The sequence below is a fragment of the Trifolium pratense genome, linkage group LG1 (assembly GCF_020283565.1).
Source record: "Trifolium pratense cultivar HEN17-A07 linkage group LG1, ARS_RC_1.1, whole genome shotgun sequence".
Lineage (NCBI taxonomy): Eukaryota > Viridiplantae > Streptophyta > Magnoliopsida > Fabales > Fabaceae > Trifolium > Trifolium pratense.
In genome coordinates, this window is record NC_060059.1 from 5,986,020 (window position 1) to 6,002,757 (window position 16,738).

General features: G+C 33.5%; 2 protein-coding genes across 2 annotated transcripts; one reads left to right on the top strand and one right to left on the bottom strand.

Moving 5' to 3' along the window:
- Nucleotides 1-1,994: 1,994 nt before the first annotated feature.
- Nucleotides 1,995-4,043, top strand: LOC123902989 (protein DETOXIFICATION 49). The gene has a single exon (XM_045952837.1). It carries the CDS (start codon nt 2,162-2,164, stop codon nt 3,770-3,772), a length of 1,611 nt encoding a protein of 536 aa, XP_045808793.1. The 5' UTR covers nt 1,995-2,161; the 3' UTR covers nt 3,773-4,043.
- Nucleotides 4,044-11,607: 7,564 nt separating this feature from the next.
- LOC123884181 lies at nt 11,608-14,885 on the bottom strand. Its single transcript, XM_045936030.1, has 4 exons — nt 12,903-14,885; nt 12,322-12,803; nt 12,185-12,236; nt 11,608-11,873 (listed from the first exon to the last, which is right to left on the bottom strand). The coding sequence occupies exons 1-4, from the start codon at nt 14,871-14,873 to the stop codon at nt 11,838-11,840; spliced, it is 2,541 nt and encodes an 846-aa protein (XP_045791986.1). The 5' UTR covers nt 14,874-14,885; the 3' UTR covers nt 11,608-11,837.
- Nucleotides 14,886-16,738: the final 1,853 nt, after the last annotated feature.

The following is a 16,738-nucleotide window of genomic DNA, read 5'->3' on the forward strand; positions in this document are numbered from 1 at the left end:
TGGTTTCTCTATTCTAGGTTCCTTGTTTTCCTGTGTTTTAGAAAGGGATTAGTTTAACTTTTTGGTTCCCATTGCCTCTCTTGGTCTCAATTGTTTTATCTTGTGAGGGTTTAAAATTTGGGTAAATCCTTTTGAACTCTATGCCTTATTATACTCTGTATTTAGTCGGCTGACTGTTTGTTAGTGTTGACTTTTTTTTATTGGAATCTTATCTCTTTCAACAAAAAGAAAAAAGTGGAGGTCGAAATCTGGTGTGAAGATGACAACAATAGAGAAGAGTGAATATGCAAATACTCTAACACTCAAATTTGTATAACTTTGAGGTGGGTGTTATTTATTATTGATATTATCCATGTTGTATGTTTTAAAATTTAAATCTTAAAAATATTGTATTGTTATAAGGACGAATTTGTACTAAATATATCGTATTAAACATTGATAACAACTTTTAGAATTTCCTTGATATTATAGTATAGATTATCTCATGAATGGTAACCTTACAACCAATTAAATTATGACTAATGCTTTAAAATATCATTATATTTGCATATATCAAACGGTGCAACCTTTGACTCCATGTTAATTTTAAAAATAAAGAAAAGTAAAATCAATTTTATTTTCAACTAACCAACCTCAACGACAGAGTAATCATAACTGACTCTTTAGATTCAATGAACATAAACAATTGAAATCATTAAATTAAACATAGTTTATATAATAGCTAATAGACAGCACACTTTGACAATGAAACACATGGTTTTTAGTTATTATCTTGCGGAAACACAGAGCAAGAAAATTGCTGTAAGTCTCAAAGAGTTAGTGAGCATAAATTTGTTTGCTTTGTTGTTGAGTTAAATAAAATTAGATCCGTCAGGTGTGAGTCTCTCGCATTCTATATTTGATGTATCATAAGAATCTACTTCCACTCTACCACTAAGCCGAAATAACATATTAATATTTGAGGAACACGAGATAAGAAGACGCCATAATTGATGTGGATCTAATCACTCACGCGCGTTTGAACCCATTGAATCCACGCATACACTTATGGATTGAGTGGTTCATCTATTGTATATGTGATGAACAAAACAACACAATAAAGCACATGCAATACAATGGAATCTCATGAAGGACCCTACTTAGTTGAGGAAACGGTTAAGTAACCTTGTCCCATCTTATGAAGCAAACAAATTAATTTTGACATTAAGCAATATAGGTACCCCTAATACTGATGAAGAATTTCTTAAAAATCAAGGTTGAACATTGAAGGACTCTAATGGGTTTTGGCTTTTGGTTTGCATACAAAACCTCATCCTTATTAACTGTCCAAGGACAAACTTGTATAGGAACAACACTGACCCTTAATACTATACAAACTGTGACTTTTGTCTAAAATATCACTTTTGGATTATCCTTTACCCCTCGTGTCTTTTAGCATATGTGTAAGTTAGAATTTATAATCATTTGCTTTTTTCTTTCATTGGAGGACCTTCAATTTTGAATTACCAAAAACAAGAGAAAAAACAAATTTCTAACGCCTCTAAATCTTCCAAACTTGATTTGGCCTCTCGTCACAAAATCATATCATTTCTTATATTTTTTCAATTCAATAAAAGATATTAATGGATAATGTTATATTTTGAAATCTCTTGTTATATCAACCTTCCAAAGTGTTATATGGCCCCTCATCAATGAAAAATAACACTTTAATGAAAAATATTAATAATTAAACAACAATAATTTAAAACAAAGATTTTTTTAAAAGATTCATCATTTACTAAATTATAATTAAATACAAAAAAGACATATATGATATCTTATACATCATATTATTTCATATATACTATATGATATGTTTTAAAAGATTCATCATTTACTAAATTATAATTAAATACAAAAAAGACATACATGATATCTCATACATCATATATGATATATACTATATGATATTATTTAGGCCGGTCGATGTTAAATGTTTTAGCCCCTCCAAAAGTGCCTAAGGGCAATAGTGCTCATTCAAATGCTATAAAAAGCAACACACAACCATTTGTACAACCCTCCCTCTCTACTATATTCTCCTTGACTCTTTCTCTATTTCAACTTTCAAATCTTTCTCTTAAACCATTCTATTTTCTTAATACATACACAAATTAGAGAAACTATGTGTCATCTAAATTCTCAACCTCCTTGCAAATGCAATAATTCAAATTCTGAATATTTAGTTGTTTCAATCAAAGACACAAAAATTCCCAACAACAACAACATGATGACCAATCCACTTATCCAAAAAGATACAAACATAGAGAATCCATTTCCAACAATACAAATCCAAAAAACCCATCTTAGAGCTACCTTCAAAGAAGTAATTTCTATATCCAAAATTGCTTTTCCTATGATCCTAACCGGTCTCTTACTTTATTGTCGTTCGATGATCTCCATGCTCTTTCTTGGTCACCTCGGCGAACTTGCTTTAGCCGGTGGTTCACTCGCGGTCGGTTTTGCTAACATTACCGGTTACTCAATCCTCTCCGGTCTAGCCGTAGGGATGGAACCTATTTGTGGACAAGCCTTTGGTGCCAAAAGATTCACTCTCCTTGGTCTATGCTTACAAAGAACCATTCTCTTACTACTCTTAACTTCTATCCCTATTTCAATACTTTGGCTTTACACAAAACATATCCTTCTTTTATGTGGCCAAGAAGAATCTATAGCTACACAAGCTCAAATCTATCTTCTCTATTCCATTCCTGATCTCTTAGCACAATCTTTTTTACACCCTTTAAGAATTTACCTTAGAAGCCAATCCATTACTCTGCCTCTAACTCTTTGTGCTACTTTAGCAATTTTTCTTCACATTCCCATAAACTATTTTCTTGTTTCTCACCTCAACATGGGAATCAAAGGTGTTGCTTTAAGTGGGGTGTGGACAAATTTCAACCTTGTTGCTTCTTTGATTCTTTACATAGTTTTCTCTGGCACACACAAGAAAACATGGGGTGGTTTTTCATCACAATGTTTCAAACAATGGAAATCACTTCTCAATTTAGCTATCCCGAGTTGTCTTTCTGTTTGTCTCGAATGGTGGTGGTATGAAATCATGATTTTGTTATGTGGTTTGTTGATAAATCCAAGAGCAACCGTTGCTTCTATGGGAATTTTGATTCAAACTACTTCTTTACTCTATATTTTTCCATCATCAATAAGTTTTAGTGTTTCAACTAGAGTTGGTAACAAATTAGGAGCTCAAAAGCCATCAAAAGCAAAACTTTCTGCCATTGTAGGACTCTCTTGTAGCTTCATTTTGGGTTTGTTTGCTTTGGTTTTTGCCATAATGGTTAGGAACATTTGGGCTAGCATGTTCACTGAAGACAAAGAGATAATAAAAATTACATCTTTGGTGTTACCTTTAATAGGGCTATGTGAACTTGGTAATTGTCCTCAAACAACAGGGTGTGGGGTGCTAAGAGGAACAGCAAGGCCTAAAGTGGGTGCAAATATCAATTTTGGTAGTTTTTATATTGTTGGAATGCCAGTGGCAATTTGGTTAGCATTTTTTGTTGGGTTTGATTTTCAAGGATTGTGGCTTGGATTGCTTGTGGCACAAGGTACTTGTGCTGTGACTATGTTGGTGATTTTGAGTCAAACGGATTGGGATGGTGAAGCATTAAGAGCTAAGAATTTAACAAGAAGTGATGTTGTTGATGTTGATGACACCAAAGAAATTGATGAAGAGAAGTTACTTAAAGCTGAAATTAAGGAAGATTCTTCTTAATCATTAGCTGACTCGGATAATTAATTAAGATATAAACAATCACGGGTCTAACATTGATTAACACGTTTTTTTGTACCAAAAAAAACAAGAGAGAAATCTTAGGAATTTGTCTTTGTTGCAAGTTGGGGAGGGAGAGGGTAGAAACAGAGGAATAGGATGACTTTTTTGTAATTTTGTTTAATTTTAGATCAAAAGTGTTGAATGTGGATGAAGGAATTTAACAACTCTTTGTTTATATTATTTTTTAAAAAAATCTTGAAATTTATCTTCATTACCATTGTTCATAACATCATTCATTCACAAATGCAAGTAATGTACAATTATTATTATTATTACTACTACTACTACTTGTTACTTATTTAGTTAAAAATACGTTTTATTAGCAATGTCAAAACAGAATAATTCAACTTAGTGATGGGGATGTCATTTTGAAATTTTTAATCGTTAAAATTGAATATCTTTAACATAAGGAGACATAGTTCGACGAAATAATTGATATTCATTTAAGAATTAATCTTTTTCAATATGATTTTTCGTAGTTACCGGTCATAGATTGAATCTTTGACGAAATATTTAAGGGGCTCGTGTATTTGGAACTCATATTACATTTTATTAGGTTTCAGTAAATTTAATTTGAAAAGAAATGATGTTAAAAGAATAAGTATAATGTTTTTTCATGTGACGATGAGTTTGTTAGAAGTTTTGTTCATCTTAGTTTAGGTTTGAAATAACCGTTGTTCAAATAGCCGTAAGCGGTAGTGGTCAAGTCAGGTAATCAGACTTGGTTGTGCTAGAATCTGTTGTGGGACTTGATGAGCTTGTGACATATTGATAATATATGCAGCGAGAAATATAACTTTCGATTTCATGTCCAAATGAAATGCAATTTCCTCAAATTAAGAAATGGGTTTGCGCTTTGAAGTGGATGTCTAATCCTTTTGCAGCCGCAAGGTTGAGCAAGAAAAGAAAGAAGAACTCGCTTTCGCTGGGCACCAAGGCTTCTTAGAGCATCTTTAATAAGAATATCTAATTAAATTTTATAGACTAATAAATCGTTCCTTTTTTTTCTTTCTTCTCACCTGAGCAACCATGACGTGACAGAAGTAATATCAAGAAAATGATTCAAGTATTTTACTCGTATTTAAGGTGTTATATCATCAATTTGACTTTTTTTGGTACATAATATTGACTTATTTAGTATGAGTTGACTTATTTCTATGTTTTTTTTGGCACGTAGACGAAATGACAAAGTTGTCATAAATTCAGACACATAAGTGAGAGAGTCGGGGTTCGAATCCTGGTCATGACGTCTGACCTAATAATTTCTCTATATTAATTTTTGCAAGTATTTTATAACCTTGTACTAACTACTTGTTAATAATGAATGAAATTTAAAGTAGTATCAACCGTTGAAGATGATTTTATCTAATTTGAAGATTGAATATGAATCCAAGGCTATTGGTTAATTAAGTCCAAACCATTACTTCTAATTAAGTTGGGTGAAGTGCTAATATTCAGCTAAGTCTCCTAAAAAAATAAAGAGAAGACATTCATGTAAGTCAACCTAAGCTAATCACATACGATATTTATTTATAACAGATATAAACGACAAAGGGAAATTATTATTTGAATTTGGAATGGTTGAAAATTTACAAATTGACTTTCATAATGCTTGTTTATAATAACACACCATGTTACAATGCATTAATTAAAGATTGAATAAGCTTGTCATCATATTTAAAGATTGAAATAGCTTTCAATTGAAATTAATGGACGTACTTTATGGTACCTAAAGAGAGGGAAAAAAACCTAAGTTGAAATACCTGAATCTATGATTACACTATGCACATGGCCTAACTATGTATTATGACATGCGGTTGAGGGGAAAAGGATAGAGGAGTATTCTTAAAAACACAACAATGTCATGTATTTAAAAAATTAATACATTTTTATAAAGTCAACAACAAGCTGTAATCTGATCACTATTACTATTGTTAGTATGATATGAATATGATTATTATTTTAGGTTTTCAATTTGCTTGAACAAAGAAATAGCAAATGCATAGGTTGACCTTTTTCTTAATGACAGTTACACACACGCGTGTAATACATAAAAAAAATTAACTATTTGAAAAAAAAATACATAAAAAATTAAAGGTTATGTTCACAGAAGAATTGATGTTCCAAATTTTAATGATTCTATGGTTAAGATGATTAAGATGGACATGAATGTGATAAGCATTCAACAATGATGGTATAATCGGTATTTGCTTATAAAGGGATGATGGTACCTAACTATTATTCATGATCGGTTCTGACTATTTGGAGGCTTTAATCGGATATTTAACATGGACCCCTAATATAAAAACAAAACATTCCAAAAAAAGTAATCCCTTATTTAATTTGTAAATAATATAATAAACACATTAAAAATAATCATCATTGTAAATAACTTGCAAAAAAAAAAAATTCTAATCAATAACATCAAAATACAACTTTAAACTAATACTAACATAATCAATCTTCAAATTCAAGAAAAACATAATCAATCTTCTAAGTTCTAAGTTAGAACTTCCATTTGGAGGTTTTAATCGGATATTTAACGTGGACCCCTAATAAAAAAACACAAAACATTCAAAAAAAAAAAAGCAATCCCTTATTTAATTTGTAAATAATATAATAAATACATTAAAAATAATCATTGTAAATAACATCCAAAAAAACATATTCTAATCAATAAGATCAAAATACAACTTTAAACTAATGACATCATAATCGACTTTAAACTAGAAGTTCTAACTACATAAAATGAGTTATGCTTCTAATACTTCTAGTTAACTCATCAAAATCCTTTTTTCTTATGTTTTTCATATCAAAATTCAAACTTTATATTCTTATTAGACAATTTGGGGGGAATAGGGGAAGAATGAAAAAGGAAAAAAATAGAACTTAATTTTTTTTCACTTTTATTTAACAATTTTGCGGTGTTGAAATAGAACCAAATAAACACTATTGAAGTTGAACTGATAAATAAAGTTAAAAAATAATTAACGATTAAAATTATAACATACCAAATAAAACAAATAAATTAGGATTAGCAAATTAAACAAAATAAATTTTATATCCTTATTTACTAATACTACTACCGTCACCTAAATATTGGAGGCCCCTTAATCTCGAGACCATATGTCATGGTCCATGTTGCACATGTATTACGTATATCGGGTTGAACCTGCTATTATATACTAGGTACTTTTATCACAAGTACAACACACTTCCAATTAAGAGCTACTTCATCCGGTCCTAATTATAAGAGAAGATTCACTTTTTAGATACATTGAAAGTTTAATGTATCTAACAAGTGAAATTTTTCTTATAATTAGGACTAGAGGGAGTAGTATCTAGTCATTATTATATGTTGGAGTTAGATTCGAATTACTATAGTTCTTTATTTTTCTATATTTATGATGTACGAGTCTAGTTATTATATTGTTTTTTTTTTTAAAAAAAATCTAATACTTATGAGTATTTGTTTTTGTTGGATCAGTAGACCTACAAATATTCTCTTATCTCTAGATTTGGTTTTGTTGGATCAGTAGAGGGCATTTGAGGATCATTTACATTGGGCTCAGAGCAACAATATAGGTGAGCTGAACATCATATCTTAACCCAAAATCTTACTTCTTCCATCCTAAATCTTTGGTCCTTTTAACTTTTTAGTTTTGCCCCAAAACTTTGGTCCTTTTAAGAAACGAAGACACAATTAATGATATTACCATTTATACCCTTACAAAAACTAAAACATTCATTAAATGAATTTTCTCTTTCTTAATAAAGTAAGGGTAAAATTGACTTAACTTATCAATCTTTATTATTTCTTAATCCACATGCAAAACTCTAAAAAAATTAAAGTTTTGGGACTGAGGGAGTAAGACATTAGGTTTACGGATCCGGTCACTTATAAAATGTCCAGCTAGCCTTTACTTTTTTAGGCAATATGAGACTTAAGTCATCTCACACATGTCATAACAATCTCCCCTTCAAGTGTGTGTCATTTAATTTATCATGCTCCCCTTAAGCGGAAGCTTTTTTTCATCCATACACTTGCCGTTGTTGCTGCTACACTCAACGGGACACCCCATGACCACCTTTGTTAGAAAGACTTTTGATACAAGGAGTCGATCAAACCCTTTGTCGAACCATCAACTCTGATACTATTATTGAGTCACGAGGGGACAGTCAGAGAACCATCAACATTGGATTTAAGGAATTAAGTTTATAGGTCATCACACTTAAAGTGTTCAACCTCCACTTTCTTTAGGCAACGTGAGACTTAACTCGCTTAATTCACACTTGCCACAACAGATTCCAAGCTATAGAAATAACAATATCTCTATTTTGAAACCAATTAAATAGCTTGATAGTCGGTGGTGGTTAGTGATGGTTGAATTAGTAATGGAAGATAGATGGATGAAGTGGGATTTGATGGTGCTTGAAATGGTGGGACTAGAGTGGATCAAAGTGGTGATTGGTGATAGTAAAGATGGATAGAGTCGATATTCGGTGGTTGAAGGAGTTGTTATTGCAAGATGTAGTTCTAATTATACAGTAGCTCTTGGTCTGAATGAAAGGGCGAAAGGTATGTCGATTTCTTTCGTTTTAATCTAAAGTCACAAATGAGTATATATAAATCAATCAAAGGCACATGTATTATAAGATCGTTGGAACATAAAAAGGTGTGCTTGCCTACAACAAACGAATAAACCAATTTTTTATTAATGGCTACCGGTAATAATCCATTGTATATGTTTATCTAAATAACTCTAGTCATTTTTTATTTACAGAAAACAAGTTTACGTCCAACTAATCGATTTTTCAACAAAAATTAGTTACCACTAATCGGCACAAAAACTTCATAGCTTTCTTCTTGAGCAACAAAACTTCATACAATTTTTTTTTGGATCAGCAAATATATTATAATACTCCACCATAAATATAAGACATACAAATAGCAAAAAAGGATATAAATCTGCAAAAAATAAAAATATATATAATAAGAAACAACACTAAATAAAAATAACACCATCTAAAATTCAAAAAGGACACACTTTCGTCCTACTCCCACTCCATCTCCTACCCAACAAAATCAAAACCCATGGCAAATCATTGAACAAATCCAGAATAGAAACATGTTTCCCTCTAAATAACACCCTTGCCAGATCGAACTCTTTCGAGATAAAAGAAAACCTTGTCATCCAAACACGTTACACGCAGATCTGAGCAAACTACAACACGCCGAAAATTTCATACTTTTTTTTTACAGAAAAAATTGTTGTGACAACTGAGGTAAGTTAAGTCCCACATTTCTTAGACAAGTGGAGGTTGAACATTTTATAAGTGAGATGACTCATAAACCTAATGCATTAAGGTTTTGCGTAAAAATGTGGTGTCCAACTGACTTATAAAATTACTCTAAATCGAATCTGGATAATTGCCAACTGACCCAACAGTTTCAACAATGTAGTAATCTAAAACATAAATTAATTCTTTCAATATAACTAAAACCAAAAAAGCCAAAATTTACCTAAATATTTAGGTATCTGAGCAACTGTGCGTAGTGAAGTAAAATGATGCTTACACATATATTTTATAATTTGTACAAAATTACATCTATCTGAAAAAGACTTGGATTCCCTTTCTACAACCAAATTTATTCACGTAGAAAGTACAAAAGTAAAACTACAAATATATCATTTTCATCATTAACAATAGGGTGCTGTTAACATGTGCATATAAGGCACATGTTAAGGAGTGTAATAAATGATAGTTGTCTCACTTATTTTACTTTGAAAGAAACAACATCATTAATTGTAGGCTTAATTACTTAATTGGTCCCTTAAAGATATTTATGGTTTCAAATTGGTCCCTTAAAGAAAAAAAGGGCCAAATTGGTCCCTTAAAGACCTTGCCGTTAAACATTTTGGTCCTTTCCGTCCAGAAACTGTTAATTTTTACAGGTGGCAAACTGGATGCTTACGTGGCTGCTATGTGGCTGCTATGACTAGGCAAAAAATTGGTGATTGTGTATTTAACATTCCAATCCTCATCTTCATCTTCATAAATTAGGGTTCTTCATTCATCTTCATCCATTCTCTTCTTCTTCTTCTACATTCCAATCCTCTTCTTCTTCTTCTTCTCTCATCGAAACTTGTCTTGTTACCCACAAAAAATGACAAGCACCAGTGATAGCTCGTTTGCACAGCGCAGGAAGGTTGAAACAAGTGGAAGAAGTTCAATTGGGAACACTGGATCTATAAGTTCGGTCATTAGGAGACAACCACAACACTGCAAATGTGATGAAGTTGCTATATTACGAACTGTTAAAGACATTTCAAGTCGTAATTTTGGGAAAAAGTTTTGGGGATGTAGAAATTGGAGACATGATGGTGATGCAGGTTGCAACTTCTTTAAGTGGTTTGATGATGATATTGTTGATGAACGTGATTTGAAGATTGCAAGGCAAAAGAAGAAAAATGGAAAGTTGAAGAATGAAGTTTATGTGCTCAAAAATGAATTGGTCATAACTCAAAAATGGCTAAAGATTTCAACTGGTTTTGGGTGTTTATGTTTTGGAATTATCTTGGTCTTAGTGACCATTATCTTGTTTAGTGGTAGATTCATTTCCAACCCATCTATGTATTCACTTTAGTTTATGTCATTATGTAATGAATGGAGTTTGTGTAATTTATGAAGTAATTTATGCATAATGTGATGAGGTTTATGTATGGAATTCAAATTAAAAAATGGTTAGTTTTCAGTATCTTCCTATACTCTTATCCATAGAAGTGCTTAATCTTCAATAAACATTGCTTATATTAAACAAAGTCAGGCCTATGAAAAGCTACTTAATGAAATTTTTCTTTGACAGTTCTACTTAATGAGTGATGTTATGTATGGATTTGTTTTGCTTTATGCACAATTTAATTTGGCATGGTTACTACTTTTGCTTTAAATGAACAAATTTGGGCCTGTAACCAAATGTGCGCAAAATTTTGAGGCCAAAGATTGAGAGCAAAACATTGAGACCAAAGACTTTCAATTACATTAATTTGGTTTCTCAAATACATCATAACAATTAATCAAAAGATTGAGACCATATATATTAAGGTTCTCAGATACATGATAACCATTATACAAAAGATTGAGACCATATATAATAAGGTTCTTAGATACATGATAGCCATTAAACAAAAGATCGAGACCATATATACTAGGTTCTCAATTACATCATATCAGCTGACTAAATATATACTAACATTGAGGGAATATAAACAAAAGATCGAGACCATATATACTAGGTTCTCAATTACATCATATCAGCTAACAAAATATAACAGACACAAAACATCATAAACTTCAAATTCTCCATGTTGGTTGTGTTGAAGTTTGGTCTCTTCTCTTAAAAGGCAATTTCTGTCTGTTGTTGGTTGTGACTTGTGGCTGGGTTGCTGCAGGCCTGGCTTGTTCATTCTTCTTTCTTTTTGTTGAAGAAGGAGCTGCAGGCTTGTCTTGTTGGTTCTTCCTTTTTTTTGAAGCAGTCTTGCCTTGGGCTGATGCAGAAGCTTGTGTTGAGGCAGGTTGTCTTGCAGAAGCAGCAGCAGGCTGTCTTGCAGAAGCAGCAGCAGGTTGCCTTGTTGCAGAAGCAGCAGCAGGCTGTCTTGCAGAAGCAGCAGCAGAAGCAGCAGGTTGCCTTGTTGCAGAAGCAGCAACAGGCTGTCTTGCAGAAGCAGAAGCAGCAGCAGCAGAAGCAGCAGCAGAAGCAGCAGGTTGCCTTGTTGCAGAAGCAGCAGCAGGCTGTCTTGTTGCAGAAGCAGCAGCAGTAGGTTGACTTGCAGAAGCAGGAGGTTGTGCAGAAGTAGAAGGTTGTGCAGAAGCAGAAGCAGTAGGTTGTCTTGCAGAAGCAGGAGCTTGTGATGTACTAGGTTGTGTTGAGGCAGGTGGTGCTTGTGGTGGTGGTGGTGGTGGTTGTTTGCAAGTTTGTTTGTTGTGACCAGGTCTTTTACAATTACCACAAACAATTCCATGAAAAGCTCTCTTCATGTTTCCATCATCCTTTTTCAATTCATCAGGTTCCTTGTTCCTCTTTTTTTTAGGTCTGCCAGGTTGCCTTTTTATTGGTGGTGGTTGAAGGTCAGTAAACCAAGTTCTTACCCATAAGTTTTGACCATTTGTTGGGTAGATCATTGGTTGATAGCAAGCTTCATATGTTTCTTTTCTGAAGTAGTCAGGTACATATTGACTTGGATCAATTTCCATTTCTCTCATACAAGCTATTGCATGTCTACAAGGTAATCCTGTCAACATCCATTTTCTGCAAGAGCATTCCTTTGTTCCAAGACTAACAGAAAATTGGTCACCACTAGCTGAAATGTGCCTAACTTCAAACAATTCATAACCAGCAGGCCTAACCAAAAAATGATAAGTAAAATATAAGTCCTCAACAATTATACCTAGTAAACTATAAGAAAATAAGTCATCAACAACTATACCTGACCATCCAATTGTTGCTGAATGATGTCTCTCTTTCAAGCTTCTTTTTTATGTTTGGTAGGATGCTTTCAACATATCTCCCAATTTTTTGTCTATTGGTTTCCCATCTCTCCATCATATACACTCTAATTTCTTCAAGCATTGTCACTATAGGCTTGGCTCGTGCACCAACAATCACTGAGTTGAAAGCTTCAGACATGTTGTTGACCAATGTGTCATATTTTGCCTCAGGTGTGAAATATGATTTGCTCCAATGTCTTGGTGGTATTTTGATTAAATGCTTGAATGCCTCAATATTTATAGTCTTGATCTCTTGCATCTCCCTATGCCATGCATTAACATAAGTTGCATTTGCAGCCTTCCACATCAATTCCTTTAATTTCTTTCCAGGAAATTTCTTTTTGAAATTGTTGTACAAGTGTCTCACACAAAATCTGTGGGCAACACCTGGAAGTAACTCATCCATTGCTGGAAGTAGTCCCTACAACAAGAAAGCAGTTCAATTGTTTTAAATAGGAATATTATAGTAAATAACATTATAGTAAATAACAGTAAATACAAAAAGTGTTTATGTAATTACCTTTTGTTGGTCACTTATGAAAGTGATTAAAGAACAAGCTCTTGTGCCTCCTAAGTCATTGGTTAACAGCTCCAAAAACCATTTCCAAGTCTCTTTTGTTTCACCCTCAACCACAACAATTGCAATGGGTAGCATTTGATCATTAGGGTCTCTTCCAATTGCAGCTAGTATCTGACCACCATAATATCCTTTAAGAAATGCCCCATCTAAACCAATTATTGGCCTATAGATTAAAAAACTTTCCTTACATCCCTTGAAACAAATGTAAGCCCTTTGGAAATGTGGACACAAAGGCCTTTCAGGATGTTCCAAGTCAGCCTCATCACCTTGAAATGGTGTAGTAGTGACTATAACTGTTGAACCACGGTTTGATCTTAGTAATTCATGGGAGTAGTCATAAAACCTAGTGTATTGTTCTCTAAATGACCCATCTACTAAATCAAAAGCAATACCCCTGGCTTTAGATGCTTTGCTCTTAGATATCTTTAAATTCCATTTTTGTTGTGTTTTCTCCATAATATCAATCAATTTCAAATTGGGATTCTCTTTAACCTTCTTATGTAATCTTTTTCCCAACCATTTGGCACTAAGCATTTTGACCTTAGGTTCCCTATTACACTTATGCTCATCTTTAACAAACATCAATTGCCAAGTTTCTTGCCCTGGAATATGTGAACAGTAAGCATTCCATACACAACCACTTTTACAAATCAGCCTTATCCTCTTCTTGTCATTCTTCTTATATTTAATAGCTCTTTGAGACTGGATTGCATAACATCTTATTGCTTCTTGAAACTCTTGTTTACAAGCAAAGTACATTCCCGACTCCCACTTATAATCTCTCATTGATGATGGCATCTTAAAGGTTGGCAATTTGTAATTACTAGGCCATTCTGTGTCATGCTCATCTTCATCCTCACTATCCTCAACTTCATTCTCAATGTCACTGTCACTTCCACTATCTAGCTCCTCACTATTATAATCCTCAATATCACTCAATCCTCCAACAAAGGCTTTATATTTACTCTTGTCAATATTCCCAACATCTTCTTCAAATAACTCATCACCTTGTGCAGTTTGTTGTGCACCTTGAACAACAGTATAAATATTGGAGTTATTATTCTTCTTTTTTGGTCTTCCCTTCTTGCTTGTTGGTTTGCTAACATTACACTCTTGCCTCACTTTCTTACCTTTCTTTCCCTTTCCCTTGGTCACAGGTTCATCAACAACATTTTCATCCACAACAGTCTCATCCACAACAGTCTCATCCGCAACAGTCTCAAAGTTATCTTCAAGCAAACAATCTTCTTCTGAATCATCAAAGTGTATTCCCAGGGCACTATCTTCACTGTCTTCATCATACTCAACTTCATTTAATAAATCATCAATAACATCATCATCAATTCTCACACCTTTCCCTTTTTCAGCAGTAGGGCCAACCTTATCTCCCTCGGTAGGGCCAGTTGGGCCAGTTGGGCCAGTTTCATTGACTCCCTCACTTGGCCCATTATCATTTAAGTCATCAGTTGGACCATATTCATTTACTCCCTCAGCAGGCCCATTTTCATTTACTCCCTCTGCAGGCCCATTTTCATTTACTCCCTCTGCAGGCCCATTTTCATTTACCCCCTCAATAGACCCATATTCAATCGCTTCAATGAATTCAGGCTCAGCCATTGGATGCATAAGATACAGGTGGACTCTTCCATCCATTCGTGCTATATTTTTCATTCTATTTGCATCCATATCATCCTCCAACAAAACCAACTCATTTACATCTTGTGGGTCATAAAACCACATTGTGTCTATACTTGGGTATTTCAATTTCTTCTTAATCTCTCCAACAAACTCAAAATACGAAAAATAATCTTCATCAACAAACCAACTTACATCTGCTCCAACATACCCATTGTGATCAAACTCTTCAAACCACCCCCCATGATGTACCACCACCTCCAATCTATCACCCATGAATAATACACACCACACCTAATAAAATAACACCCAAAATAAACGGACGGACCACAACAACAAGAAGACAACAAAATTCCAAAACATAAGACAACAAAATTCCAAAACATGAGACAACAAACACAGAACCCTAAATCCTAAACAAACACTAAAACCATAAATAAACTAGCAACAAGAAGAAGACAACAAAATTCCAATAACAATCTAAAACAATTCGAAATCTAAAACAGAAAAGAAACAAATACAAAACCCTAAATCGATTCGATTTGTAAACACAGAAACACAAAGTTAAACATAAAAAGGATCGATTTGTAACCTGGTTGTGTAGTGTCTCCTTCGATTCGCCTTCGATTCACCTTCGATTCGTTGTCTCCTTCGATTCGCCTTCGATTCGCCGTTGTTCGTCGTTCGTCGTTCGCACCACAAGCTGCTGAGTTTTCTTTTTTTCTTTGTGTAGTGTCTTTTTTTTTTATGTCTTTTGTTTTTTTAATTTGCCATTTTTTTTTATTTTAAATTTTAACTTTAAGTTTTTTTTTTAAAAATTAAATGATTTACCTAGTAAGCAGCCATGTAAGCAGCCACATAGCAGCCACGTAAGCATCCAATTTGCCACCTGTAAAAATTAACAGTTTCTGGACGGAAAGGACCAAAATGTTTAACGGCAAGGTCTTTAAGGGACCAATTTGGCCCTTTTTTTCTTTAAGGGACCAATTTGAAACCATAAATGTCTTTAAGGGACCAATTAAGTAATTAAGCCTTAATTGTATCTCATACAAAATTTAAAGACAAAATTGCCCTCAACTAAAGAAAAAACGTGTTTATCTTCCTCCTCTTCATCTTCTCACTATTGCATCTGCTCTCTTCTCTCCTTCTTCACTGCCGGCGCAGTTGGCACGGCTCCCCTCTCCTTGTTCCCCAGCAAATTATATTTTGTTTAATAAAAAATAAAAAAAAAACAGAGATGCGCAGAGATGGAGTTGGTGAAATTGAAATCCCTCTCATCTCTTGTTTTCTTGGTTACCGTTGTTTTCTCGCCACCGTCCACCATCGTCTCTCCACCGTAGTTAACTCTGTCATTGCTTCACCGTTGGAATTCCTTGGTGGAATTGACTTGTAAATCCAGTTCATCTTTTCCCCTTTTCAATTTAGGGATTAACATGTTAATTAAAAGCAAAAATATCGTGGTTGTAAATGGTGTTTGTGGTGGCAGTATTGTTGTTGTGCCTGGTAGTACAATATCAATTCAATAAATAAAGATTTTTTTTATGCAATATTGCTGCTCAATATTGCAGATTTTAAGCAGATTTGTTTATTGGTTGTAATCAATTGAATAACAAAAATACAGTGGCGGCGACTTGAGGCGGAGATGGGCTTCACGGCAGCGGTGACGCAGAAGATGAAAAGTGAAAGGGAGGAGAAAGATGAACGGGTGTGGTTGTGATTGTGAAGAAGAGGAACAGTGAAAAGATTATCACTTTTAATCTCATCAGTTGAATTATTTTCTTATCACGTGTACACGGTGAGGGTAATTTTGGCAAAATGAAAAATAAAAGCATACTGTACTTTGTTATATTAATTTGACTTAAATTAATTTCCTCTTTGTTCAAAATAAAATATGTGGGACCAGTACACATTTATTGTTCCTTATCATGTGCCATAGGTGTACAAGTTAACATTGCCCTTAACAATAAGCCAAAAGCGATATCTAAAAATGAAATAATAATTAGATAAAATGATCAAAATATGATACTAATCTCTCACCATTAACACTAACTTATAGTAGATAAATTAGCATTACATAGGATAAGTGGCAACAACATAGAGAGTGGCTCCCTTTCATTGAGACAAAAGTAGGTCACTTTAAA